Source organism: Sceloporus occidentalis, unplaced genomic scaffold, assembly GCF_023333645.1.
Source record: "Sceloporus occidentalis isolate IW3139 unplaced genomic scaffold, rSceOcc1.0.p SCAF_9, whole genome shotgun sequence".
Taxonomy (NCBI): Eukaryota; Metazoa; Chordata; class Lepidosauria; order Squamata; family Phrynosomatidae; genus Sceloporus; species Sceloporus occidentalis.
In genome coordinates this window covers 39,834,702-39,859,391 of record NW_028316989.1, presented here as the reverse complement: position 1 = coordinate 39,859,391, position 24,690 = coordinate 39,834,702, and the positions used below count along the sequence as shown (strand labels likewise).

Below are 24,690 nucleotides of genomic sequence, written 5' to 3'. Positions count from 1 at the left end.
CCCATAATTTGATGGATGACATTTTGAAAATTAAACTTCAGTTGGATCCTGAATTATTTTTATTATGTCTTTAGTTACACAGCACTGCAGGATTGCACAGCTCACTCATGTTGTGCGCCATCTCATCTCTACTGGCCATAGAGATGACCAGGTAGAGATGATGGTGTAACAGTCGACTCTTTGTATAATTTATATAATGAGTGAATAAAGTCAACATGAATTAGGAAGAAAACGCTATTTAGTTTGTTATTCATGCAAATCATGAAAGTATTTTATTAATTAAAATCTGTACCTGTTTGGCATCTCGGACAAGGTGAAATAGCGCAGGATTTGTTGGGCCTTGTTTCTTGAGGTGGAACATAAAAATACAGAATTTCAGATAAATTCTGGCATGTTACAAAACACCAGTACAATGGCAAATTCAAACTGTGGCATTCAAAATACCAAGACTCCGCCTTGTCATTTATATATTTTATTAAAATAGAAACACTCTAAAGCTGCGATTCTCAACCTGTGGGTCGTGACCTCTTTGAGGGGTCAGCTTTCTTTTCAAACAGCTTTCTTCTCAAAGCCCCTTTCTGCAATTATTTCAAAGGCCATAAAGTTTGAGTATCATTTATCTGGAATTTTGAAAACTGAAGTACTCCAAAATCTACAACGTTTTGACCTACAACACTAGTACAGTCCTCCTCCCTTCCCTTATGCAAGCAGCATGCATGTCATTGATAAAATTCTCCCGCGGCTTCAGCATATGCTGAAAGCTGCAGAAGTGAAGCCTGCATATGGCGTGAGCTCAATGTACTATAGAATGTACATGTACTGCATTTGCGAAGCTAGAGAGAATTGAGGCTGGAGAGAGACACAAGGGTCCGGAACAGACGGGCCTTTGCAGTGCCTTCATCACATGCAAGGGCTGCCTGGTGGGCAAAGTGCCCACACGCCCAGCAGCCCTCATACATGACGAGGGCACCGCAGCTGCAGTGTGCCCACCTGGCGCAGCACGTACTGGTGATGTCGCAGCTGTGCCGCCTCCAAACAGGGTGGTGCAGCTGCAACGTCCCTGCGCCACTGCTTTGGGGAGGCGGAAGTGCACCACAAAAAGGAGCCACTCCTTGGCGCTCCTTTTTTGCTGCACAGGAGCACTGCGCAATTTGGTTGCTGCAGTGCTCCTGCAGAGCAAAGAGAGGAGCTGGGGACGCGCCTCTTTCTGGCAGTCTGTATCCCGCCGAGGATCTGTAAAATAGCAGGAATACACACATTCTGCCATTTCACAGATCCTTAGTCTCTCACCAACCTCATTATGTCTCATTATGTATATGCAAATAAAAGTGTGCCAAAATGAAAAAAAAAATCCTAATTATGGAACACCTCTCATCCCAAGCATTTAGGATAAGAGAGACTAAACCTGTATTCTGAAATGTAGTTAGGATTTGTAGGTGCCAATTCCATAAAACTGTAGTGCAAATTAATTTTTATTACACCTCCCACAATTTAAGAAATTCTCTTCAACAAAAGCAATCCTTTGTTCCTCAAGCTTGCATCATGTAGTCTTTCTTGTGTCATTTCCACAAAGATATTTTAAAATTATTTCTATACACATGTTGAAGGTTGGCTCTTGAATTAAAAACTAAAAATACAGGCTTGCAACCTTTGTGCATTTAGAATGGCAGCTCACATTTTGCATTTCAGGCTCTGTACCATTATTTAAGTTATTTATATGAAAAGAACAATCTGTCATTGAAACTGTATTTCCAAACAATTAGTGCAAGAGACATTGTTGACACAGTATCCAACACTGAATGCAAAGGGTTTATTCCCCCCTCTCAAATAGAAGTTGTAACTATAACATCCACTTTTACATTATAATTTTTTAAAACAGAGTTCAGGAATTTTGCAAAAGAATTTCCATTAACTTACAGTGTTATAAAGTTCTTCAAGCCTTGGAATTGTGAGAAATTTGTGCATGCTTACTCCATTTTCAATAAGAAGCTTCACAAAGGCAACTCTGTCCATCACAAGAGCATCCAACATTGCCTGCTCCAAAGATCCAACCTGAAGATGTAAAACAATTCTTACAATGGAATTAAATAATGCATGGTAATACGAAACTTGAAAAAGAAAAGCAATGAGCTAAAATCTTATGATACTTTCTTTGCATTTGAAATAGGTTCTTGAAGCACCAGAACTTACTGATGTAAAATTTTAAAAGCCAAACCTAATGAATTTAAGTGTCAGTGTTGAGCGTTTGACTCTGGACACCATGGTTTAAATCCCTGTTCAGCCCTGGAAACTCACACCTTGGGCCAATCACACATAATCTGCCTCAAAGGAAGGCAAAAACAACCTTCCCCGTAAAAAATCTTGCCAAGAAAATCTCATGATAGGGTTCCTCTAGGGTCATTCTAAGTCAGAAATGACTTGAAGGCACACAACAACAACAAGAAAATGAATGTTAGCTGAGAAATAACCAAATGAAAATCTGCCACAATATGCTGATTGCTCTCAAAATGAGAGTACTGTATATTGAGGACAAATGCAGACATCAATGTTCCTGATTTCTTAAAAGGCAAGAATTAGGCCTTCTTCCTTCCATCCTGGTCAGTGTAGAGCAGGAGTAAGGGGCCTATTTCAGCTCTGCCAGACTCTCAGTGGATTATGCTGCTGCTCTTGACAACTGGTTCCAGTCAACCAGAAGTCAATTCTGGTCACTTTACAGCTGTTTTGGAGGCAATGTCCTGGCTGTTTCAAGGTGGTGGTGGGGGAACCACTCCCCTACAAGATTTTCAAAGAAGTAGCCATGTTAGTCTCTTGCAGTGTAAAAAGTAGGAAAAGAGAGAGAGAGAGAGAGAGAGAGAGAGAGAGAGAAGGAAAGCAGCAGCACCTTTCAAAATAACTGGTTTTTATTCTAGCATGATTTTTGTAGATATAAACCCACTTCTTCAAGTGCAGTACAGTGCATATGCATCAGTTTTAGCATACGTTCATGCTAAAAATAAAAACCACTTATAGCACATTCCTTCCTCCACTCCTGAGAGGGTATTCTTACCAAATTGTTTTCAGTTGGATGGGGACCTGGAGAAGGCCAAAGACCACATAGCACACTTCCCCATGGGCTGCCTAATTCCTACCCCTGGCATAGAGTTACCTTTCTACTGTCTCTGATCACATGTATGGTTAGTTAACTACAGTTTGCATACAACATCTTTGGCAAGGAAGGCAAGGAAGAAGCACACATTTTGCCCAGTTTTTAAGTCTCTGCATGGCTACAAGCAAGCTGTCTGGACTGATTCAAAGGGTTATTACTAGTACAGTCACCTCTCCTTTTGCACAGGGGATCCGTTCTGGACCCCCTTGTGAAAACAAAATTTCTCCTATATTCAAGCCCCATTGGCTTGAACATAGGCGTGGGGGCGCAGGCGTGCACCCCATTCATTCTCCTTCCATCTGTCCCTCGCACATAAGTGAGGGACACAAATCCAAAGAAGGAAGGGGGGACTGTATATAAAACCCTGAATTGCTCAGGATTTAAATATCTGAAGAATTTCATTCCCGAATATGAACCCAACTATGATGTTAGATTGGCTGTGATATGTAGCCCAATGGGAAACCTCAAGAAAAACAGAGAAAAAAAGGAAAAAAATCAACTTACTTTATCACATCCTATTGACTAAAAATAGCATTATTGCTATGGACACGGCAATCCCAGAAAGGAGCCTGGTGGTGCAAAAGGAGTCTGCAGTGGTTAAATGCCTGTACTGCAGCCACTCACTCATAAACCACAAGGTTGTGAGTTCAATACCAGACAGGGGTTCAGAGTTGACTCAGCCCGGCATCCTTCCAAAGTCACTAAAATGAGTACCCCAGCTTGTTGGGGGGCAACTAGCTTACACATTGTAAACCACTTAGAGAGTGCTTGAGTGCACTGATAAGCAGTATAGAAATATACTTGCTATTGCTATCGCAGAGCATAACCATACAAAATACTTTAAGCACTTAATGTACATACAGCACTATGGCTAGACATTGTCTATTACAAAACTGGAAGCACAATTAGGCAGAAAGTTTAATACATTTACTACAAACCAATATGTACACACACTTATTCACAAACAATTTGTGGATAGAAATATTAAAAAAAATTATCTTGTTTTGTGAATCCAGCCACTTACAAATAACTTAAAGTAATAAAAGACAAGATTTGAAGAGATCAAAAATGCCTAGACATGTAAAAAAGTATTCCTTTGGTAATAAGCAAGTTGGCATACTTGGCACTCAGCAAGCTTCACTGGGGAGGGCATTCCAGTCTGGACAATGCAACTGAAAAGACCCATTTCTCAGCCATCTTTCATCTCACCAAAACTGAGTGGATGCAAGGAAGTATCTCTGAAGACTTTCTTTATATTCAGGCATGTTCATGTGGGAGAAGGTGGTCCTTGAAAGATACTTGGATCCCAACCAGTGCAGTTGTTTCAGGGCTGGTATGTGATCTCCATATCCACAATCCTAGTCAGTAATATTTCTAGATGTTGTATTGTGAACAAGCTGGAGTTTCAAAGCACTTTCAAAGACAATCTCACACCAGTGTGGTACAGGAGTCCAAAACCAGATGTTACCAAGCACAGCTCACTTAGGCTAGGCCCTCTCTGACTGAGTCAGCAGCCTTTTCATCAGCCTATACTGGTGAAAAGTATTTGTGACTTGGATTCCACTTGGGCTTTAAAAACAAAGTCAGATGTCATAATGCCCCAGACTGTAATTCTTATCCTTTCGGGGTAGAGCAAACCGACTGAGAACAGGGTGAAAATCACGTTCCAAGTCTGATGAACCACCCACCAACAGTACCTTTGTCTTCAGGCTTCACTCTGTTGGACTTCATCTAGTCCATTAGCAATTTGAAGCACTGATCCACAGCTTCTCCTGACTCTGACGAAAAGTTGGGAGCCATTTGCATACTGAAGACATCTCATTCTAACTCCCATACTCCTCCTTTTCTTCTCCCTGATGTAGATCATCTATCAGGGTGACGAAAGCAGTGTCAGTGGCAAACAGAGGTTGGAAACCAGGATGAAATGGATCTAGACAATGGGTGTTGTCCAGTAGTGTCTGGAGTCACATGACAATTACCTGTGCCAGGACCTTGCGCCAAAACAGTATATCTGCAAGATGACTGGTACCATCCCACAGCTGTACATTACATTGTTGGAGCTAAACATGATTGACATCATGTGTATAATCATCTTAACTCCAATTGTACTTAGTTGCAAACAGAATCTGCTCCAAAAAGAAACAGGAGAAGGAAATTTGCATTGCGAAGCAGGAACAAAGAGAGTACATTACTATATGGTTAGGAGATGAGACAGCATTCTGTCTGCACTGGACCACTATGGTTGTGACAGATTTCCTTTTTAACAATAATTTAAACAAGTCAGTTCTCAAGTAACACTAAACCATAACTTGGTGCTTGTGCATATGTGCCTCCAAACAAAGCGCAGAGCTCAAACAATGCCTCTTCCTGCACAGTAAGGAAGAGGAATAAAACAAAATTTAATTTAACTTGGCAAAATCCCTACCTTGTCATGATACTCGAATGAAAAATTACAATTTAAAACAAACTGATCAACTGTCAAATAAATCTACGAATGACAAGACTACAAACACTGGACTATTTTCTGTGGCTTGTCTAGGAGGTTAGGGTATATTTTAACCACAATTCCTGGAAAACTTAGGAAGCTGCTAAAGCAAAATTTAAGCTTCTTTTATTTCTTCTATTGATTATGCACGAGGAGATGGGGAAGGAAAGCACACAGACACTGGCTTATCTCTGTACACTATGGTTTTATATTAAATTTGATATTAAATTTGATATTTACATTAAATTTCATATTAAATTTCATATTAAATTTGAGCATGATCACCATCCTATTAAAAATTTGCTACCCCAATTATGTTGTTTACATACCAGCCATTGTTGTCCATAAACAAAAACATGACTTTTGGCAATATCAACTCTATCCCATGCAAGGGTAAGGACAAGCTGGTCAAATGCAGAAGCATTGGTACCTAAAAAACAAAGAAACAAACAAATAACATAAAAACAGACTTGAAATTGTTCATCATAAAAACCTATTTTCACAAGTGATCATATCTGACAGTGAGGAAAACTAACATCAACTGATTAAATGACTTTGCTTAATTTACAAAAGTAACACAAAACAAAACATATCCATTTCATGAGATAAAAGTATACTAAGATTATGACATTGTGGAAATATTTTTGAAACTGATATTATTAAAAGTGAAAAGTGATACATATTTGCCCCATCTCCAAAGAACTACAGATTATAGTGTATTGTTAAGGCAGATCTGCCGGGGTGTGTGTATGTACCTGTGACAACCATTGTCATCAGCAACCTCCCCCACCATATTTTGGAGGACACTTTGAAAAGGAACAAAACATTTTGCTCTTATCGAAAGTTGCAGGTAGCATTACCCTCATTTGGAATGCCTTGTGAAGGTGTCACATGGTTATATCTGATCAACTATGTGGTATGTGCTGACACCACATAATAACGCAGATAGCATACATTTAAGTGGGACTACTACAGAGAGACTATGCACTTAAACAGGAGAGTACTTCCAAAACAGTTGCCTATCTGTGAGTAAGCAGGCAGAAACAATCATGAAGCAAGGTGAACAAGGGTTTGGGATTTTTCCCCCACCGTTAATATGTCAGTACAACCCTAACTATGTTTTCAAGGGCAAAAACTTACCTTTTAGTAGCGCTGTAAGGATTGCAACATCAATATCTTGATGCTCATCAGATCCAATATGGAATACAGTTATCTGTTTTTGAAATTATATGTAAAAAAGTTTTCCAAATTTTGCAGCATTATTTGTCTTTACATAAAAACTTAAAACTATTCAGCTTCAGCATATACAAAATTCCAAATTCATACAACCGAATAACAATTAAATGAAACAACCTTACTAATATATTACTGTTATGCAAGTACTTCAAGTATCAGCATGTACAACCAAGAAATTAAAATTAAGAGTACAAAGAGAGTGAACTATGCCACATTTCAAATAAAATTCCTGGTACATCAGTAAGAACAAAACTCTTCTTTTTTCCTTAAGCACTTAGTGCTTCCCTCTCCATTTTGGAATGGCTTAAAATTGATTAAGCCTCTGATGAGACCTGGGTTCCCAGTTAATACTCTCTTCCTTTTTTGATCTGAGGGAAACTAGTTTTAACTATGGTGTAAGCCATTAATCAAGGCATTATACCCTGGTTGCCAATGCTAGTCTCCAAAGAAAGCATAAACCATCCCTTGCTAGGTCGGATACATAAATAATCAATGGCTTGCTAAATACCAGAAGGGACAGATTGCACCACATGAAATAAGAAGAAAACCCAATTCTTACTTCAGGTTCAAACATATATCATCAATTAACATTCATTGCTGTATTATGTCTGAACCCACCACAATATTCTAAGGGGGGGGGGGGGGAATCTGCTTTTAAAAAGTAAGACAGAGGTGCAAAATACACTGAACAGATATTTGGGAAGGTTGAGGAAAAGGGAAGTCAAATAATTAAACACAAATTAATATGAAAATGAACACAACTGGGAAAGAAAAATATATATTTTCACAGCAAAAAAACAGGCATGTTTTCAGCCACAGGCTTTATTAAAAAATAAAGCCAAACCAGACTGGTGTTATACAAACAAGCTTGGATGTAACCTTGGGCTTGCACATAGCCTCCTCTCCTCTTTCCTGCTCTTACAAGAGGTAATTCCCCCTGCCCATGCTTGGAGTAAACCATGGTTTGTTGTTTTATCTCAGATGTCAATGACAGCTTGTGCTTGTCCTGAAATCAGGAATCAAGTGCTGATTTGCAAGAAGAATGGAAGGTAGCATTGGTGATAGAAAACAATCAGTGCTATGTCTGATCAATGCCTGGATGGAAGATTACTTGGAATTTCATGCATGCCATCTTCAGCTTCATCAAGAAATAAAATATAAATGTGTGAGATTTCTCCCAGACCCAACTCTAGTGGGCCACTGAGATATGACTGAACCAAGTAATACACACAAGCAGCATAGGCAGAAAAAGATTACAGCCCTAGAAAGAATAAAAGTAAACTATAGTGTCAGAGCAGGGCAATTTTAACTGTTCATAGATTCAAACACTTATAAATATACAGTATACAATACAGAATAGTGTTGTGAAAATAGCAATCCTTTGTTATTGTATACAATACAGAGATTCACTTACAAGCTCTCTTTTTTTCATGCACTCCAGCAATGTCTGGAACAAATGAACTGCTTCACTCTGGCCAAAATTAAATGTCTTTTTGATGGTTGAAATGATTTCAGGTTCAACTCCATCAGGTATATTTCTGATTTTCCCCCCCAGGAAAAAAAAGGCAAGAAAGAAATGCTTGTCATTAGGATAAATACAGGATAGGAGGCACAACTTCTTTTGTTCAAAGCAGCCTCATAGTATACTCATGACTTTCAAAGAGCAAGATTCTTATCTCTCAAGGAAATGTTCTTCCATTTCAAGATACAAATGTTCTTCCATTTCAAGATACAGTGGTGTGAAATATTCCTCACATGAAAAGGAACTAAAATTCAGGGGTAAATCAGCTATCTTTGGATGAAGAAGGCTACAGAGTCATAGAATCAGATTTGGAAGGGATCTTAGAGAAAAAAAATACATGGTCCAGTCCTTGTTCACTGCAGACTCTGCAATGCAGAATGCCAGCTATACTGCTGACAGATGGCCATCAAGCCCCTGTTTAAATCAGAGATGGGCAACTACAGGTGGTCCAGGAACAAATTTTCTACTCTGGGACCCTCAGAAGGATGCACATACTGCCAAAGATTGGGCAGGCGGCTGGGAACCTAGCCTAAGAAGTCACTAGAAACCAATTTCATACTTTTAGGAGTAGTAATGTTTATTGCGATTACAGACCAAAAGATAAACTATAAGTGTTACAAAGGAACAGATAGCAAAAAGATAATCACGTACACTGGAGATCCACTTTGTATTTTGAAAAATAGATGTTTGGGGATGTTAAACAGTACGATACAGGGACGCTGTAACCTACTTAAAAGGTAATCACAAATGGCTTCCAGGATTCACCCCCTTCTTTGGGTCAGAGAAAAGACAGTCCTGTCAAAAGGGGTTGCAAAAAGAAGTCATAGGGGGCACATGCAGCCATAGGATCACACTTTGCACACCTTTGATTTAAAAAGAATACTTGGATCATAAGAGTTGGAAGAGATCACAAGGCCCATCCAGTCCAACCTTCTGCCATGCAGGAAAACACAATCAAAGCAAGCCTGACAGATGGCTGTCCAGACTCTGTTTAAAATTCTCCAAAGAAAGAGACTCTGGAACACTCCAAAGTAGCGTGTTCCACTGTCATACAGCTTTTACTGTCAAGAGGTTCTTCCTAATGTTGCGGTGGAATCTCTTTTCCTGTAGTTTGAATCCATTTCTCGGTGTTCTAGTCTTTGGAGCAGCAGAAAACAAGCTTGCCCCATCTTCAATATATTATCCATCCTTTCAAATATTTAAACAAGATTGTCATGTCACCTCTTAACCTTCTCTTCTTCAGGCTAAACATACCCAGCTCCCTAAGCCACTCCTCAGAGGGTGTAATTTCCAGACCTTTCACCATTTCACCATTTGGTCACCCTCCTCTGGACACACACCAGTTTGTCAATATCCCTCTTGTCTAGTTCTGTGGTGTCCAGAACTGGACATAGTATTCCAGATGAGGTCTGACCAAACCAGAATAGAGTGGCACTATTATTTCCCTCACATTATACTCCTACTGATGCAGCCTAGACTTGCACTTGCTTTTCAAGCTACATCATGCTGCTGACTCATGTTTAGCTTCTGGTCTACTAAGATTCCTAAATCCCTGCCTCAGTGCAGTACCTTCCATTTATCTCTGCTGAAATTCATTTTGTTTGTTCTGACTCAGCTTTATAATCTGTTATGGTCATTTTCAATTCTGATCCTGTCCTCTGGGGTATTAGGTACCCCTGACTTATTTGGTGTCATTTGCACATTTGATAAGCAATACATCCAACAAAGGGGAATCTGCCTTGTCCTAAGGCAGTCTCTTCCACTTCTGAACAATTCTCACTGTTAGGTCTTCCTAATACTTAAGCTGAAACCTATTTGCAATTTCTTCCTGAAATTCTCTTGCATTTTGTCTCCGTATTGGTCTGAATCCTGCTTCTTTAGTAAGACAGAGCAGACCTATTCCATATTCTGCATAATAGCCTTTAATATATTTGAAGAGATTTATAATGTTTCTCCTTAATCACTACTTTTCTGGACTAAATAGATCCAGGTCTTTTACACATTCTTTATATGACTTGGATTCCAGAGTACTCTTCATCATGGGTGCTTTCTGGTAGGAACTCTAACTTGTCAAGTGGAGACAGTACTCAAAATGTTGCCTGATTAGTGGGGAACATAGTGGATCTATTAATTCCAGTGACCTGGATATTTTACTCCTATTAATTATTGTGAAATAACATTCTTTCGACACCAAGGAATGCAAATCATCTGGCCTTTGAGACCTGAACTCATTTAAACTACCTTGGTGCTATTTGTGTTCTATAAATGTGGACATTATAGGGCTAGATGGACCAATGGTCTAACTCAGTAGAAGGTAGATTTTCATGTTCACATTTATTATTAAAAAGACTTACACTCCCTCTTCTGTTTGCTTATACACATAAGCCAAGATGTCTGCAGCTCTGCCAGTCCCCTCACAGACCACCACTGGCACAGGAGGATTTTCTTGTAGGTATTCCAAAACAGTAAGGATAACATTGGGTCCACCTTCAAATATGAGTGCCACCACAGGGACGCCCTGGCCAATTCCTACACAAAACAAGTTGTGGGAATTCAATAGCAAGTTAAATTGCTGAGCTGAGCACAATTTAAATACAGTTAATCATACACAAGATCTTAAGTGTGGCTTATGCATGTTGAAGATGTAATTAAATTGCAGCCAACTAAGTCAGCATAAACACAAGAAAACATGTAAACATGTAAAAACTTTATACAGCTCACAGCTAGAACCTCTATGGAACACATAAAGCACTGAAAAGACTTCTGTTTGCCAACTGTTAGTCAAAACAAAATTCACTTCATACTAATGGCACTTTAAAACTGATCTTCTGTGAAGAAACAGATTAGCAGAGAAAGGTCAGTGTCAGTGTCTCCCTTCCAGTATTCAGATGCAAATTAAAGGAATAATATGTCCAAAATCTATCTCTAATGAGAAAGAGATTCCTGGAAACATGAGAGAAGAATATACAGTATCTTGCCAGTTCATATAACCTAAATACTATTTCTTTTTAAAAGCCAGACATCTGAAAGATCATCTACTTCCTTTCTCTGGGTGTCTCTACTTTTGGATTTATTGTCTTGGGTTCCTAAGACTTTCCAGCACCATATAACATGTTAGGTCTTAGACTATACCATTGATGGCTAAATAGAGGGTTTCTTCTTAATTATCAACAATTCTGTAAAACCCGGGGAGGTGAGGGGACCCAGCATAGCTGTCTGGGGTATAAAGATGGTGAGGGCACCAGATCTCATCTGATCTTAAGTCTAAAACGCTGCAGAAATAATTCAGTTTTTAAAAATCTTTTATTTTAAAAATATACATAAAAGGATTAAGTTACAAACCCAATACCAAGATCAACCCAAGAACAGTCTGTAAACAGATTACAAGGCTCAAACAAACTTATCTTTCCTCTAACACATCTCACCAGAGGTATACATGGTAGGGAATTATTGTGACCTGCAGTTTTGTGAGGCATTTCACCTTCTGTCAGAGAGCTCTGGCACCACAATTAATTACAGTTCCCAGGATTCCCTAGCACTGAGCCAGGGCAATTAAAGCAGTCTCAAACCGGGTTATTTCTGCAGTGTGTTTTGGACCTAAGATTATTTTTGCAGTGTGTTTTAGACTCTTAGAAGCTAAGCTAAGCTAGTGAGCACTTAGATGGGAGAAAGCCAACAAATATCAGGTGCTGTAGACTATATTTTAGAGGAAGGACCTGGCAAAAAATTACTGCTGAGTATTCTTTGCCTAAGAAAACCCTATGAAATTCATGGGGTTGCTGTAAGTTGACAGCCCACTTGTAGGCGCGCGCGCGCGCACACACACACACACAGCTTTCTAAATGGGGGAAGCTTACCATTCCAGTTTCATTTCTCAATTAGACACATCAGGAAAGGTTTTACCACTTTAACATGCATTCCCCATCTTAAAACTTTTCCCACCCTACAAAATAAAAAGTCGAAAGGCCACATAATTTATGAATCCTAGCTCATACATACTTGCATGGATCCTTTGCAAGTTGATTGTTTTTTCCAGTTCTCGTCTCAGCTTTACTTCTGCTCCATATTTGCCAACTGTTCCATCATCCACAAGTATGAAATGGGAATGAAGATTATTCAAGACATTTAGTTTACTTAAAGGATTCAGAAGGGTTTGATATGGAGCAACCACCTAAACATAGATCAAAACAAAATACCCTCTTCAGATTGATATAAATCAGAATTATTTTTTCAAAATCACCTGGAAGCTTGTATTTGACCCATGAACTGTTTTCAACCAGCTCTAAACCTCTGAATCAGTCTTGCAAAATAAATAAATAAATTCTAATAAAAGCATGTGAATTTTCAGTTAAGACTTCAAGTAAGTAAGACACAGCAATGAAAATAATTTCCAACAAATGGGAATAATTTTTTTAAAATTATGGTTCTTTTTATTTTAAAGTATTATTTTGGATATTCTGGTATAGTTATATCCAGTTTTAAGACAGGCAACTAGTATCACCTATGAGAGTACATCCCTTCCAACTATAAGCTCCAACTACAACTATCTAATTTGGATTTCAACTCCCCAAAGATGAAGCTATCATGAGAATATTGATGCATTTCTTATCGAAAATTGGAAATGTACTATTTAATTTAATTTAATTATTTCTTTCGAGTAGCTCTTGGGACGGCCCCAGTTGTAAGTTAAAACCATCACAAAACCCGATGGAAATTTTTTTAATTCAAGATGTTTGGAGATTTAAAAAAAAGAAACTCTAGAGATTATACTTTTTTTTCCAGAAAGGCATAAATGATTTTCAAGAATTGATATGTTTTTAATTTCAAAGATATTGAATCATAAGAAAAAATTATATTTTACCAAAGTTTCTCTCTGACCATAATACAATTTCATTGATGTTAAATAGAAAGAGATCATTCCACTGCAAATGAATCAGTGGGATTCTGAAAGAGCTTTTCAAAAATAATTTAAATAAAATAATTAAATTGAATGTAGTGTGGGATGCACATAAGGCCTTAATGAGATGCTTCTTTATTGAACAAAATGCTAATTTTAGGAGGAAGAAACAAGAATATATACAGAACATCTCTGGCCAAACTTACATCTCTCCCAACAAGGTCATTTCTGTTTTCAATCACTCCCCATGGAGCTATTCCAAGAGTGCAAATCTTTCGAGATGATCGAGAGGCATGTTCCTTAAGAGCATCACCAACATGTTTTGCCACTCCTGTTTAGGAACAAGAAATATCATTTTGTTACTAAAATTATGTCCTATATGTACAGCATTATCGAGCACAATTAGCTGGCCTGGATTTGATGTATGGTTTTAATCTGTATTTTGAAATGTTTTTATTGAAGTTTTATTTATGTATTACAATTTTTATCCTGAATTTGGTATTTGATATTGCAATTTTTACCTGTACACCGCTATAATCAACATGGAATAGCGGTTTATAAATCAAACTTATTATTATTATTATTAATATTATTATTATGCCACAAAAATGAGCAGTCAAGTTGAGACAACATAGTCAACTACTGCTCCAGTAGTGGCGAACCTATGGCACATGTACCAGAGGTGGCACTCAGAGCCCTCTCTATGGGCATGTGTGCCGTCACCCCAGCATAGAGTTTGCTAGAGTTTGTTACTGGAAAGTCAGAGGGACGCAGCACTTCGTGATAAATAAGTGGGTTTGGGGTTGCAGTTTGGGCACTCGGTCTCTAAAAGGTTCACCATCATGTCTATCCTGATGAAATTGAGTATCAAATGTCACCAGTACTACCTTGCTATCTTAAAAACAGAAAAGCATTTAAATTATCTGCAAAAGAGTACAGTTATACAATCTCCTTCTGAACACTTTGTTCTAGGCTGAAATTCCTTTAGAAGATGCTGCAAACATTTGTGTAGTAGTTTTCCTATCATTTAGAATTGCAGAGCTGAAAAAAACTACAAAGGCCATCCAGTCCTATCCGCTGCCATGTAGGATCACAGAATTCCATTGCTTCCTATTTTATCCCCACTATAAATTATACACCAGTGTTTGCTCTTTCCCTACTTTCTTTAAGATGCTTGAAAATATGTAACCCTAATATGTTATCTCTAGGAATATCTAGGTCCTCCAGAGCAACTCTATGGTCAACTTTAACCAAAAATCACACTGAAGGACCTAGAGATTCCTAGAAAGAACACTCCACTAGGCATTTGTAGTTCCTCCAGCGCAATTCTATGGTCAATGTCTGGCAGATGTTGACCACTGAGTTGCATTGGAGAACCTAGAGATTCCTAGAAAGGTGTTCTCTCAGGTAAAAACATGGTATTTTTGTTATTTGTGGTTTTTCCACATTCACGGGGGTTTTGTGCCCCTAACCCCAGCGAACGTGAAGGAATAAGTGTGTCATACAGCCTCAGCTTCTTTTGAAGAAGCCCCTCCTAGAGTTCAACGGGAAATTCATGTCACTATACAACATAATGGAAACATTAGGTAATGTTCTTAGTAAGAAATATACCAGAATTTTCTGCTAAATAGTTTACAATCAGTGGTCCCCAAACTGTGTCCTTTAAGAGATTTTGGACTCGAGCTCCCTGAAGCCTCACCATGTTGGCCAATAGTCTGGGATTCTGGGAGCTGAAGTCCAAAATCCCTTAAAGAGCACAGTTTGGGGATCACTGGTTTACACTGTGCATTAGCTCATAATAAAGCAGAACAGTATCTGCACAATTTAAAAGACTGAACACTGGTATTGGTAACACTGGAAGTCATCTAAAAACAATGAGCAAGTCCAAAGCTGAACTTCTACTGGAGGAATGGCCTAATCCAGCAGAACCAAATGGGAGTGAACTATCTCTCTTTCTCATTTTAGCATCTCACAAGGTTGCCAAACCAACTCTGGTGGCTAGTAATCCCTCCAGAGCTGTTTTTTGGGTGGCACAGAATACTTAAAATGAAAAGGGAAGAAAATTGCATTGTGACTTTCAGTGCAACATTGGATGTAGCTCCATGCAATACATTTGAATCAAACTTTGATATATCACTAAAATAACAATGTCCAGGTTGAAAACAAATGTGTTGTAGATTTAAAAGGAGATAAATGTAATCTCTAATTTAAGACTAAAAATGTATAGGAGCATTCACCTGTATTCACTCCTCCAGTTATAATCCAGGCTCCTGTGGTCACTGCAGCTTTAATAAGTCCTTTACCAAGTAACTGTTTGATTTGTGGATGAAGCTCAAACTTCTGCATTCCTCCATGGACAGAAACAACAAGTTTGGGCAATTCCATCTGCCATTCTTTAAGCATCAGTTGTAGGATGGCTTCAGGTTTGGTGTCATAAGACAATCGTACATACTAACAAGAAAAAGTTAGAGAGAGCTAATGTTTTTAAACAATAATTCAGTCAGGAAAATACAGTATATCCCACATATGAAAAAAATCCAATTTATATCTACTATAAATACACATTTTCAATACTGATTCTGAACCTACTATAATTTCTAATGAGAATTTGGGACAGCCATAGGATTTTGAATGACACAATGTCTTTTGCACACTGGTCATGTGTTACACATTTCATTTTATCTGTGTTCCAGACACTGATGATCCAGTATGTACTTAAGATGAAATCAGTACTTAGTGCTCCTGCTGGAATTACAAGAGGCATACTTATGGAATATATACATTGCAAAGAAAGCACTCGTGTCCAATTCAGAGGTCACTGTTACCAGGATCCTATTGTGTGTTACCTGTTCTTTCTCCAACTTCCTGGCTTTCAATAGTTATATTTTGCTGTGATGTCCTAATCAGAGGCAGTCCATGATTACCAATAGCCATAGGTTACCCCAACTATAATTAGAAATCCACTGCATACTTCTTTTTTTAATTCTAGTATGAAGACAAACTATTATTAACAGCAATCACAGATTGCCTAATTTGGATACTACAGAAAATTATGGTTACCAGAAGCCAGAAAGCATGCTAGGAAATAGATGCTTTCAAGGAGAGAGCAGTACATAAGCCCATAGTACATTTCAAAATCTTGGAAAAGTTACTTTTCCACGTTCTGTATATTCCAACAGTCAAACTAAGGTTTGGGTATGCTATCTAAAATGAATTATTGCCCACCAATTCCTTTTTCCTACAACAAAAAATGGAAACAAAGTTATCTGACAGAAAACCTAGCACATCAAATCACTACTGAAAAATATAATTTATCACTGAGATTAAAAAGTGCTGAGCATGGGTGAGGTTTCATTTAATCCAGTGAGCTAAGGAACAGATGCCCACATCACAACAAACACTAACTGATCTCATATAACCTTCTAATAAGCAGTTTTAGAAAGGGCATTTCCTTCAATTATACAAAATTATCAATGTCAATAAAAAACAAAAACAAAAAAACCTTGACATACTGTTCAATAGTGAATTTAAATATTCCACACTTCTTAATTAGGATAGATATTAAAGCACATTTATGAAATGAAAATAAAAATGATCTGAGCAGAGGTATTCTGTATAATAAAATGCTTCATGTCTTCGGTCTGGAGTAACCAAAGTCAGACATACGAAATCTTGGCCTCACTCCCAACTCTTTCTCTGTGTCCTATAACCTCCATGTTTAAAGACACATAATTCCATTTTCATCTTCATTTCAGCATTTAATATGAATTTTATTCCAAAAGCACTCCTCAGCTGTGCTGTTAGCTGACAAATGGCTCCCTTGATACGTACCTTAGCTCGGTAGGAATGAGAACCTCCTTGAAAGTTAATGATACCATAAGCATCTGTTGAACTCTGCTCGGTATGTTTTTCTACTGACCATTCTTCTATTTCTTGATTAAAATTTTCACCCAGTTTCACATCTGAATATTTCATTGCAAGACTTGCAGTAAAGCAAGCATGTTGCCGGACCAAGCGACCACAGCAACACCTGTAGATAATTATCACAATTCAGGAAATAAGGAAGACGCACAGTGATAACAGCACAAGCCTCAGCTCATTCTCATATTACTGGAAATACATCATTGAATTATGAAAATAATGGCTATCTTCTGACAAGATCTTTCAATCAGCTAAAAAAAAAATGGTAGAGTAACCACAGTCCCATACTGTGATGGAGTCTGACATTATAGTAGTTCTTGCTTCAACTGCCACCTAAAGGAAAGTCAGATGACACATATACAGAGATCATGTGGAGAGCGATTGTGCCTAAGGTCTAGAATGCTGTAATGGGGGCAAACGGATGGAGTTAACACATTTTTTAACTATACATGACACTAAAAGTCTAATTAATTCCAACTTTCTTACTCACTTCATGCAAGCATCCACATGTTAATCAAATCTTCTCTAATATTTTCACCAACTTCCAAATTATATTGAAATACATTTCAGAACTCATTATCTTCTTTTTATGTAAGGTATCAATTAATTTAACTTTAAAAAAAAGACCTGTAATTGGTTCATTTGGAAAAACATCTACCTACCTGACAAGTTGCTGACAAATTTGGCATCCTGGAAGGCATCTACAATTAAGAAAAACAAGAATATAACTTGGTATCTTATGGTCAAATGCAATAAATTATGTCTTAATTTGACTGATTGAGGCTACATCCTCACTACAGAAATAATCCATTTTGGCACTACTTTAATTGCCATACTTCGATGCTATGGAATTCTGGGAACTGTATGTTGAGGCACCAGAGCTCTCTGACAGCAAAGGGGCTGTTAAAGTGGTATCAAACTGGATTATTTCTGCAGTGTGGATGCAGCCTGAGATAGATAAACATTTCACATTAATATTTTGAAATATGTTTTTTAATGTATGTGTTCAACCCAAGGACTTCTTTATGACACTGAAATAGTCCCTATGAAGGCTGTGTGTGCGTATGGGTGCAAGCAGATAAATTAATGCAAACATGCCAATGGGTTTCATGGTACACATGGGCAAAACAGAGAAAAAAACTTTAACGGTTTTATTCTTCGAGAAGTGTTCCCAAATTAACCATTCCCAATTTATCTCATTCATGTTTGAAATTTTTCCAGGTATATCAACCTGAGCATAGCAAAATCTTTTCAGAATCTAATGACTTCAAATAAAGCATATTTCACAAACTAAAGCAACTGCTGACTGCCTTCTGTTCAACTGCAACAAACCTTTGAAAATAAAATGGGGAGGAAGAGTTGTGAGCTGCCCTTGAGTTTTTCCATCACAATGGATAAGCCTGTATTTGGGAAGAACAGCTGCAGAAATAACTGATAAATTCTGGGTAAAAGTGAATATTTTCATCCCTCTACAGACTCCGAAAACTGTCTTCAGACCTCTACGTATTCCCCACCCCATTTTACTGCTCCCATAGCATCCCTACTGCCCCACATCTCAGCTCTTCTGTTTGCACAAGGTACCCCACTAACTCCCCACAATCCTTCCAGACCTCTAGCCTACATCTCAGTCCTATCCAACCTTCAGAAAACGGCTGGGAGGTGTAAGGGCTCTCTACTGGCCAAAAGGGTCCAGGAAATTCCATTTCTACTGTTGGTGCTGCAAACTATTTGCTCAGAAGAAAGAAATGCAGTATCCCTTTGATTTTTACCTGTGAGGGTCCTTTGAACTTGGTATAATGTACACACATTCCCGTTTGGTGAAAGTATTTTCTATCCAAGATTTCTGGGACTGCAAAATAAGATATTTTCAGAGTCATAAAAAAAGTCAGTACAGTACTACAGATGTCATTACAGCACTGCAAAGAGTTATTTCTCCTGGAATCAATCATTCATATTTTACAATAACTTGCTTATGAAACCTTTCATTCCTCCTTCACCCTCAAGAAAACTTCCAAGTATACAAATACGGCATCTATTATATTGGCCTTTACTCCCTTCTTGTGGCTGTTTACTCTAAGGTAACTGGATCTGATTTTCAACAAATTAATTTTAGACATTCACTTTTAAATAGCAGTTTGACCAGTTCACTGTGAAACAATGGATGCCAGGTTTTAAAAGATTTAAAGGGTTAATTTGTTTCCTATATCAGTGTACAAATATTCCTACAAAGGTCTGAAGCCTTGTTTAATAGGGAAAACAACAATCAATACTGTAGTTACAGAAATATGATATAGTGCAATCAATAGAATTATACAGTTATATGCCTGTATTCTAAAATTACCAACCTGCTTTCGAACACTATAAAACGCATGTTTCATAATCTCTGCATTTCCTATACTTAACTTGCAAAAATAACCCATTTATAAATGAATATTAAGCATATGCTGAATTCACATTACATAAATAAAAACCACCTATTACACCAAACAAAATTAGTTATGACAGCTACAACCAGAATTATAAGCAAGATACCAATCAGCTGGTTTCCATAAACCAACTAACAAAAACTTGTTGCATAACTCTAAATGAAAGTTTGTTGTTTTTTTTAAAGTAAATCATCTAAATAAATAGTCTGGTCCAGAAGTTCACAACTCAGGCCGGAAAAGGGCAAGCAGTATATATATATTTCTTTGGAAGAAAATATACAAATAATGTCCAATACAAGATAACATTCAACTATTTGAGCAAGCAAAGTCCAAAACACACTGCAGAAATAACCCAGTTTAAGACCACTTTAACTCTCCTGGATCAGTGCTAGGGAATCCTGAGAACTGTAGCTTATTGTGGCACCAGAGCTCTTTGACAGAGAAGGCTAAATGTCACACAAAACTACAGTTCCCTATCCTTGAGTCAGGGCAGTTTAAGTGGTCTCAAACTAGATTATTTCTGCAGTGTTTTGGACTTTCGAAGCATCTTACTGTGTTTAGTTACTGCATTTGGGATACATAATTAAGAAGAAAGAGGCGAAGTATTGGTGGAATTGGGCCTTTTTTCCTTCCCCACCCCACTCTCCAGGGCAACCCTTGGTGGCATCTAAATCCTGCTCCAGAGGGTTGAATTATCAGTTCTATTATTATTATTATTATTATTATTATTATTATTATTATGTTTAATTATATCCCACCTTCCTCCCAGTACAGGGACTCAAGGCGGCTAACAAATCTAAAACAGTCCAAGTTAAAACACTATATACAAGTTTTTAAAATGCAAGTTTAAAAAACAATTAAACAATTCAAAACATTACATTATTAAAATTTAAAACTCTTTAAAGACAAAAACAAAACAGCATCCATGTCATGTGAAAGCCTGGTGGCATAAAAACGTCTTTACCTGCCACGGGAAGGACAGCAGGGATGGAGCCATCCTGGTCTTCCTAGGGAAGGAGTTCCAGAGCTTGGGAGCAGTCACTGAAAAGGCCCTTTCTCTTGTTCATACCAAACACATCTGAGAGGGTAGTGAAACAAAGAGAAGGGCCTCTCCCAATGACCTCAATATTCTGGGGGGCTCATACAGGGAGATACGGTCCTTCAAATAGTCTGGACGCAAGCTGTATAGGGCTTTATAGGTCAAAACCAGGACTTTGAATTGTGCCCGGAAACGCACTGTTGCAACAAGGGAGTTGTATGCTCCCTATAGCCAGCTCCAGTTAACAGCCTGGCTGCAGCTCTTTGGATCAGAACCTTTCAAAGGCAGCCCCACATAGAGCACATTACAATAATCCAAATGGGATGTAACCAAGGCATGTACCACCGTGGCAATTCTAGCAGTGGCATCCAGCAAAAACAGACTGTTGGAGCCTGGTCAGAGGCTCATACAAATACCACTTAAGATTACAGAAAAACAAGTGGATGGCAGTCCATATTTTAAGTCATCTAAGCTTAGAATTTAGAAAAGTACTTTGAATTTATCCACCTCAGGGTGGATAACAATAGCCCTGAAAATCAAAGCCTCGAACTGAAGGCAAGCACTTAATGAATAGCTGCATAGCCAACAAGGTGTGGTGTGTGGGGAGATAAGTGCTGGATGTAAAAAATGGTAAGAGACAGAAAACAGCAGTGCATGTTTGTGTGTATGTGTCTTCAAGTCACCTGTCAACTTATGGTGTTCTCATGAATTTCATAGGGTTTTAAAAGGGAAGGAATACTCAACAATGCTTTTACCAGTTCCTTCCTCTGAAACACAGCCTACAGCAGCTGATATTCACTGTCCGACCCCGCTTAGCTTCCAAGATCAGACAGGATTTGGTGCCTTTAGGGTATCTGGACTATTCTGCAAATATTTGCCCAAAGGTTTATGCAATGCTACCCTGAATAGATTCTGTAACAGTTTCTCATGCTTCTATTTGGACTCAGCTTCACAATTACTCTCACAATAATCTAATACAAAAACAAAACACTAGCATGAATGTTGAGATGTATTTTGATCTAACCTATGGTATGTTTAGTTTCTTATTATTAAGGATCTTACTTTACTTCTTATTATTAAGGATCTTATTTTATTTCTCACATCAGTGATCAACATGATATACAGAAAGGTTCTGTATTTTATGTTCACAACACTTAGACACTTTCTTTTCTGTGAAGCTAACTAATGTCAGCTGCATAACCATCCCATCAACAGTGGACTAGATAAGGCTAGCACAGCCTAAAAGCAAATACCAGTCTGACAACACAAATTTGTGCTCTGCTTATAGTCCCTATGCTTCCCTTTATCCTTGAGAAACAACACTGATTAACAGACATCCTTTTTTTGGTAACTGTGGAAAAGTTGATTCCTCTTCCACCAAACTTTCCCTAAAAGAACCCATGAGACATTTATTCATTCATTATTTTATTTATGAAGTACCTTACTACACATGATGTGAATTTTAACTTAAGGTTAACTATGTTTAACTAAAAAACATGCAGAAGTAGCTGTGTTAACCATTTAGTAAATTCAAACAAAAATCCACCAAACAGTGATACCTTTATTGGCCAACTGAAATGAACAATATACTTGTTGCAAGTAGAGATTTGAAGTATATTGTGCATTTCGGTTGGCCAATAAAGGTATCACTGTTTGGTAGATTTATGTTTAACTAAGATTGCAAAAGATTTTTTTTTTTTCTAACTTGCTATGTTCTCAGTTTTGATAGCAGGTGCCAGGTCACATTCTCAGCATCAGAAGAAGGCAAAGGCAAATCACATCTGAACAAATCTTGCCAAGAAAATGCTGTGATGAGTTCATATTAGGGTTGCCATGAATTGGAAACAACTTAAGGGCACATAATAGCAACACAATTTCTTCTAATGTATCTCCAAACTACACTACAATGAAGCACCTTGCCATTTTGAGATGGAAGACAAACACGTAAATGCTAAATAAACCTCAGCATCTTACAGTACATGTAATGTAAGAAAGAAAAGAATCATTTCAGGTCAGCTTCTACACTGAAAGTTCATACAGTCTTCCAAAACAGTTAATCTGAGATGTCTAAAATTATACTCCTTAAATCTATCATTCAGTATGAAATGCAAAACAAATTACCATAGTAGACAATATACAAGATGTTCTATTCTTTATCTCAAAAGAAAAATTAACACAGTTAATTTGTTTTAAAAAACTTCTAAGAACTAAAGGCCATGTACTTTACTTGTTTTCAGCTGTTCTATGCACCTTAAATTTATGCTATATTGCGCAATAAGATTTAAAACAATAAAACGAACAAGATGTTTTTTTTTATAAAATACCTGCTCAGGATACAATGTCCATCTTATCTTTTCTCTGCAGAAATCCATGCTGAACAACTAAGCAGTCTTCTTGGTGGATCAATCTTATACCACCAATTTTACTTTAATTTAAGGTTTTGCAGATGACAGGTTATAACAACACTCTGCCGCTAAAGTGCAGGATGAGATCAGGCCTTAAAATAATTTAACTTTTCTTTACAAGGACCATTCTATTATCACATTTAAATCAACTGAATAGTTCAAGGAGGTTTCTCTCTAAGGAAATATTCTATTCTCTAACTATAATACTAAAAATTTAAAAGCTGCTATAAAATAGTAATGCATAGTGTTTTGGTATCAGTCCTTGGATATTAATACACAACAGAAAATCTTAATTTTTATGAACTCTGTGGTAGTATTAGGTTGTTAATGAAGCAACAAGTTGTCTGTTAAAAACCATAACTGAAGATTCATTATGGATGGTTTATCTTCTGGAATCCCACTCACACGCCAGCGCAATGCAAATGAACATGCAATGTCTGAGTGTTTGGTCCAAAAGCACTGAGGTGAGGCTACTCCTACATACTCATATCCCCCTTTACTTTCAGTAACACTCACATTTGAATAACCAATCTATCATGGACTACTCTACCACAGCTTACTACTAGGATGCTAAGGAATGAATCCATGCACGACTAAATGTCTCACATGGCAATTTACTGAGATGACTGTTATTTCACTATTCAATATCATGTAAATTGCTCAAGTGTAAATTTAGGGTGTCATACTTGATTCTCCATAAATTCTTGGAGATAGGGACCGAACAAACAGGCCAAAATAAAGCTGCTTTGGGTCACTTTGGAGGTATGCTGCTTAAATGCATCCTAAGAGGCCAGAAGCCATGCCAAAGCCACACTCCATTCCTAAGTACTCAACAGAAACATTACATTCCAATTATAAAATTTTGATACTTTACATACTACTCCATAGTCTTTATTCTATGAAGGCATGAGAATAACTTTTCAGTTGAACATAATGAAACTGGTATTGTAAGGGTGATTTTGATCAGCTTGATCAATTCTGGTAGTAGTACAGTATTTGCCTTGTGTCCTACTCAGAAGAGCAACCACATCCTGAAGAGCTGAAACTTTAACAGACCCTTTGCCCAGGGGCTTTCTTCTATTTCTTTATCTGACCAGATAAGAACCTCATTTCTTAAGTAATAGGGATTATTCCATGGGATATACTGCATTTCTGTTGTCAATTCATAATTCCAAGTAGTGTTGGACAGCAGAAGTTGTTTCTGTACATTATTATAAACTTGGCTGCATCCAAGCTGCAGAAATAATCTAGTTTGACACCACTTTAACTGCCATGGCTCAATGCTATGGAATTCTGGGAATTGTAGTTTTGTGAGATATCTAGCCTTCTCTGTCAAAGAGCTCTGATGCTACAACAAACTACAGTTCCCAGAATTCCATAACATCAAGCTATGGCAGTTAAAGTGGTAACGAATTGGATTATTTACGCAGTATGGATGCAGCCCTATTGTCAGGAATCTGTCAGATCCTGCCATGAAAATGGTTGATGTGTTATGCTGTTTGCTGATTTATTTGTTTGCTTTTTTATTAGTGTGTGTACTGCTATTGCTAATGCCTTATTGGTTTGTGAATGAATGGGGGGAAGCCTGCAAATGTATGGGATGGGTGCACTGCT

The 24,690-nt window shown here is 37.7% G+C and overlaps 1 protein-coding gene across 1 annotated transcript in view; it reads right to left on the bottom strand.

Annotated features, from left to right (window-relative positions):
- The window catches only part of TRPM7 (transient receptor potential cation channel subfamily M member 7), a 54,352-nt gene extending 31,271 nt beyond the window's left edge, over positions 1 to 23,081 (bottom strand). Inside the window, exons 1-13 of the mRNA XM_089539001.1 lie at positions 22,996 to 23,081; positions 18,976 to 19,055; positions 17,869 to 17,907; positions 17,117 to 17,315; positions 15,523 to 15,736; positions 13,492 to 13,616; positions 12,388 to 12,559; positions 10,743 to 10,917; positions 8,281 to 8,404; positions 6,771 to 6,843; positions 5,960 to 6,060; positions 1,918 to 2,052; positions 293 to 346 (exon numbers count right to left, since the gene is read on the bottom strand). Of these exons, the coding sequence (XP_089395127.1) occupies positions 293 to 346; positions 1,918 to 2,052; positions 5,960 to 6,060; positions 6,771 to 6,843; positions 8,281 to 8,404; positions 10,743 to 10,917; positions 12,388 to 12,559; positions 13,492 to 13,616; positions 15,523 to 15,736; positions 17,117 to 17,315; positions 17,869 to 17,907; positions 18,976 to 19,055; positions 22,996 to 23,043 (1,539 nt within the window). The 5' untranslated portion in view covers positions 23,044 to 23,081. The remainder of the gene's footprint in view (positions 1 to 292; positions 347 to 1,917; positions 2,053 to 5,959; positions 6,061 to 6,770; positions 6,844 to 8,280; positions 8,405 to 10,742; positions 10,918 to 12,387; positions 12,560 to 13,491; positions 13,617 to 15,522; positions 15,737 to 17,116; positions 17,316 to 17,868; positions 17,908 to 18,975; positions 19,056 to 22,995) is intronic.
- Between the last annotated feature and the right edge of the window lie 1,609 nt (positions 23,082 to 24,690).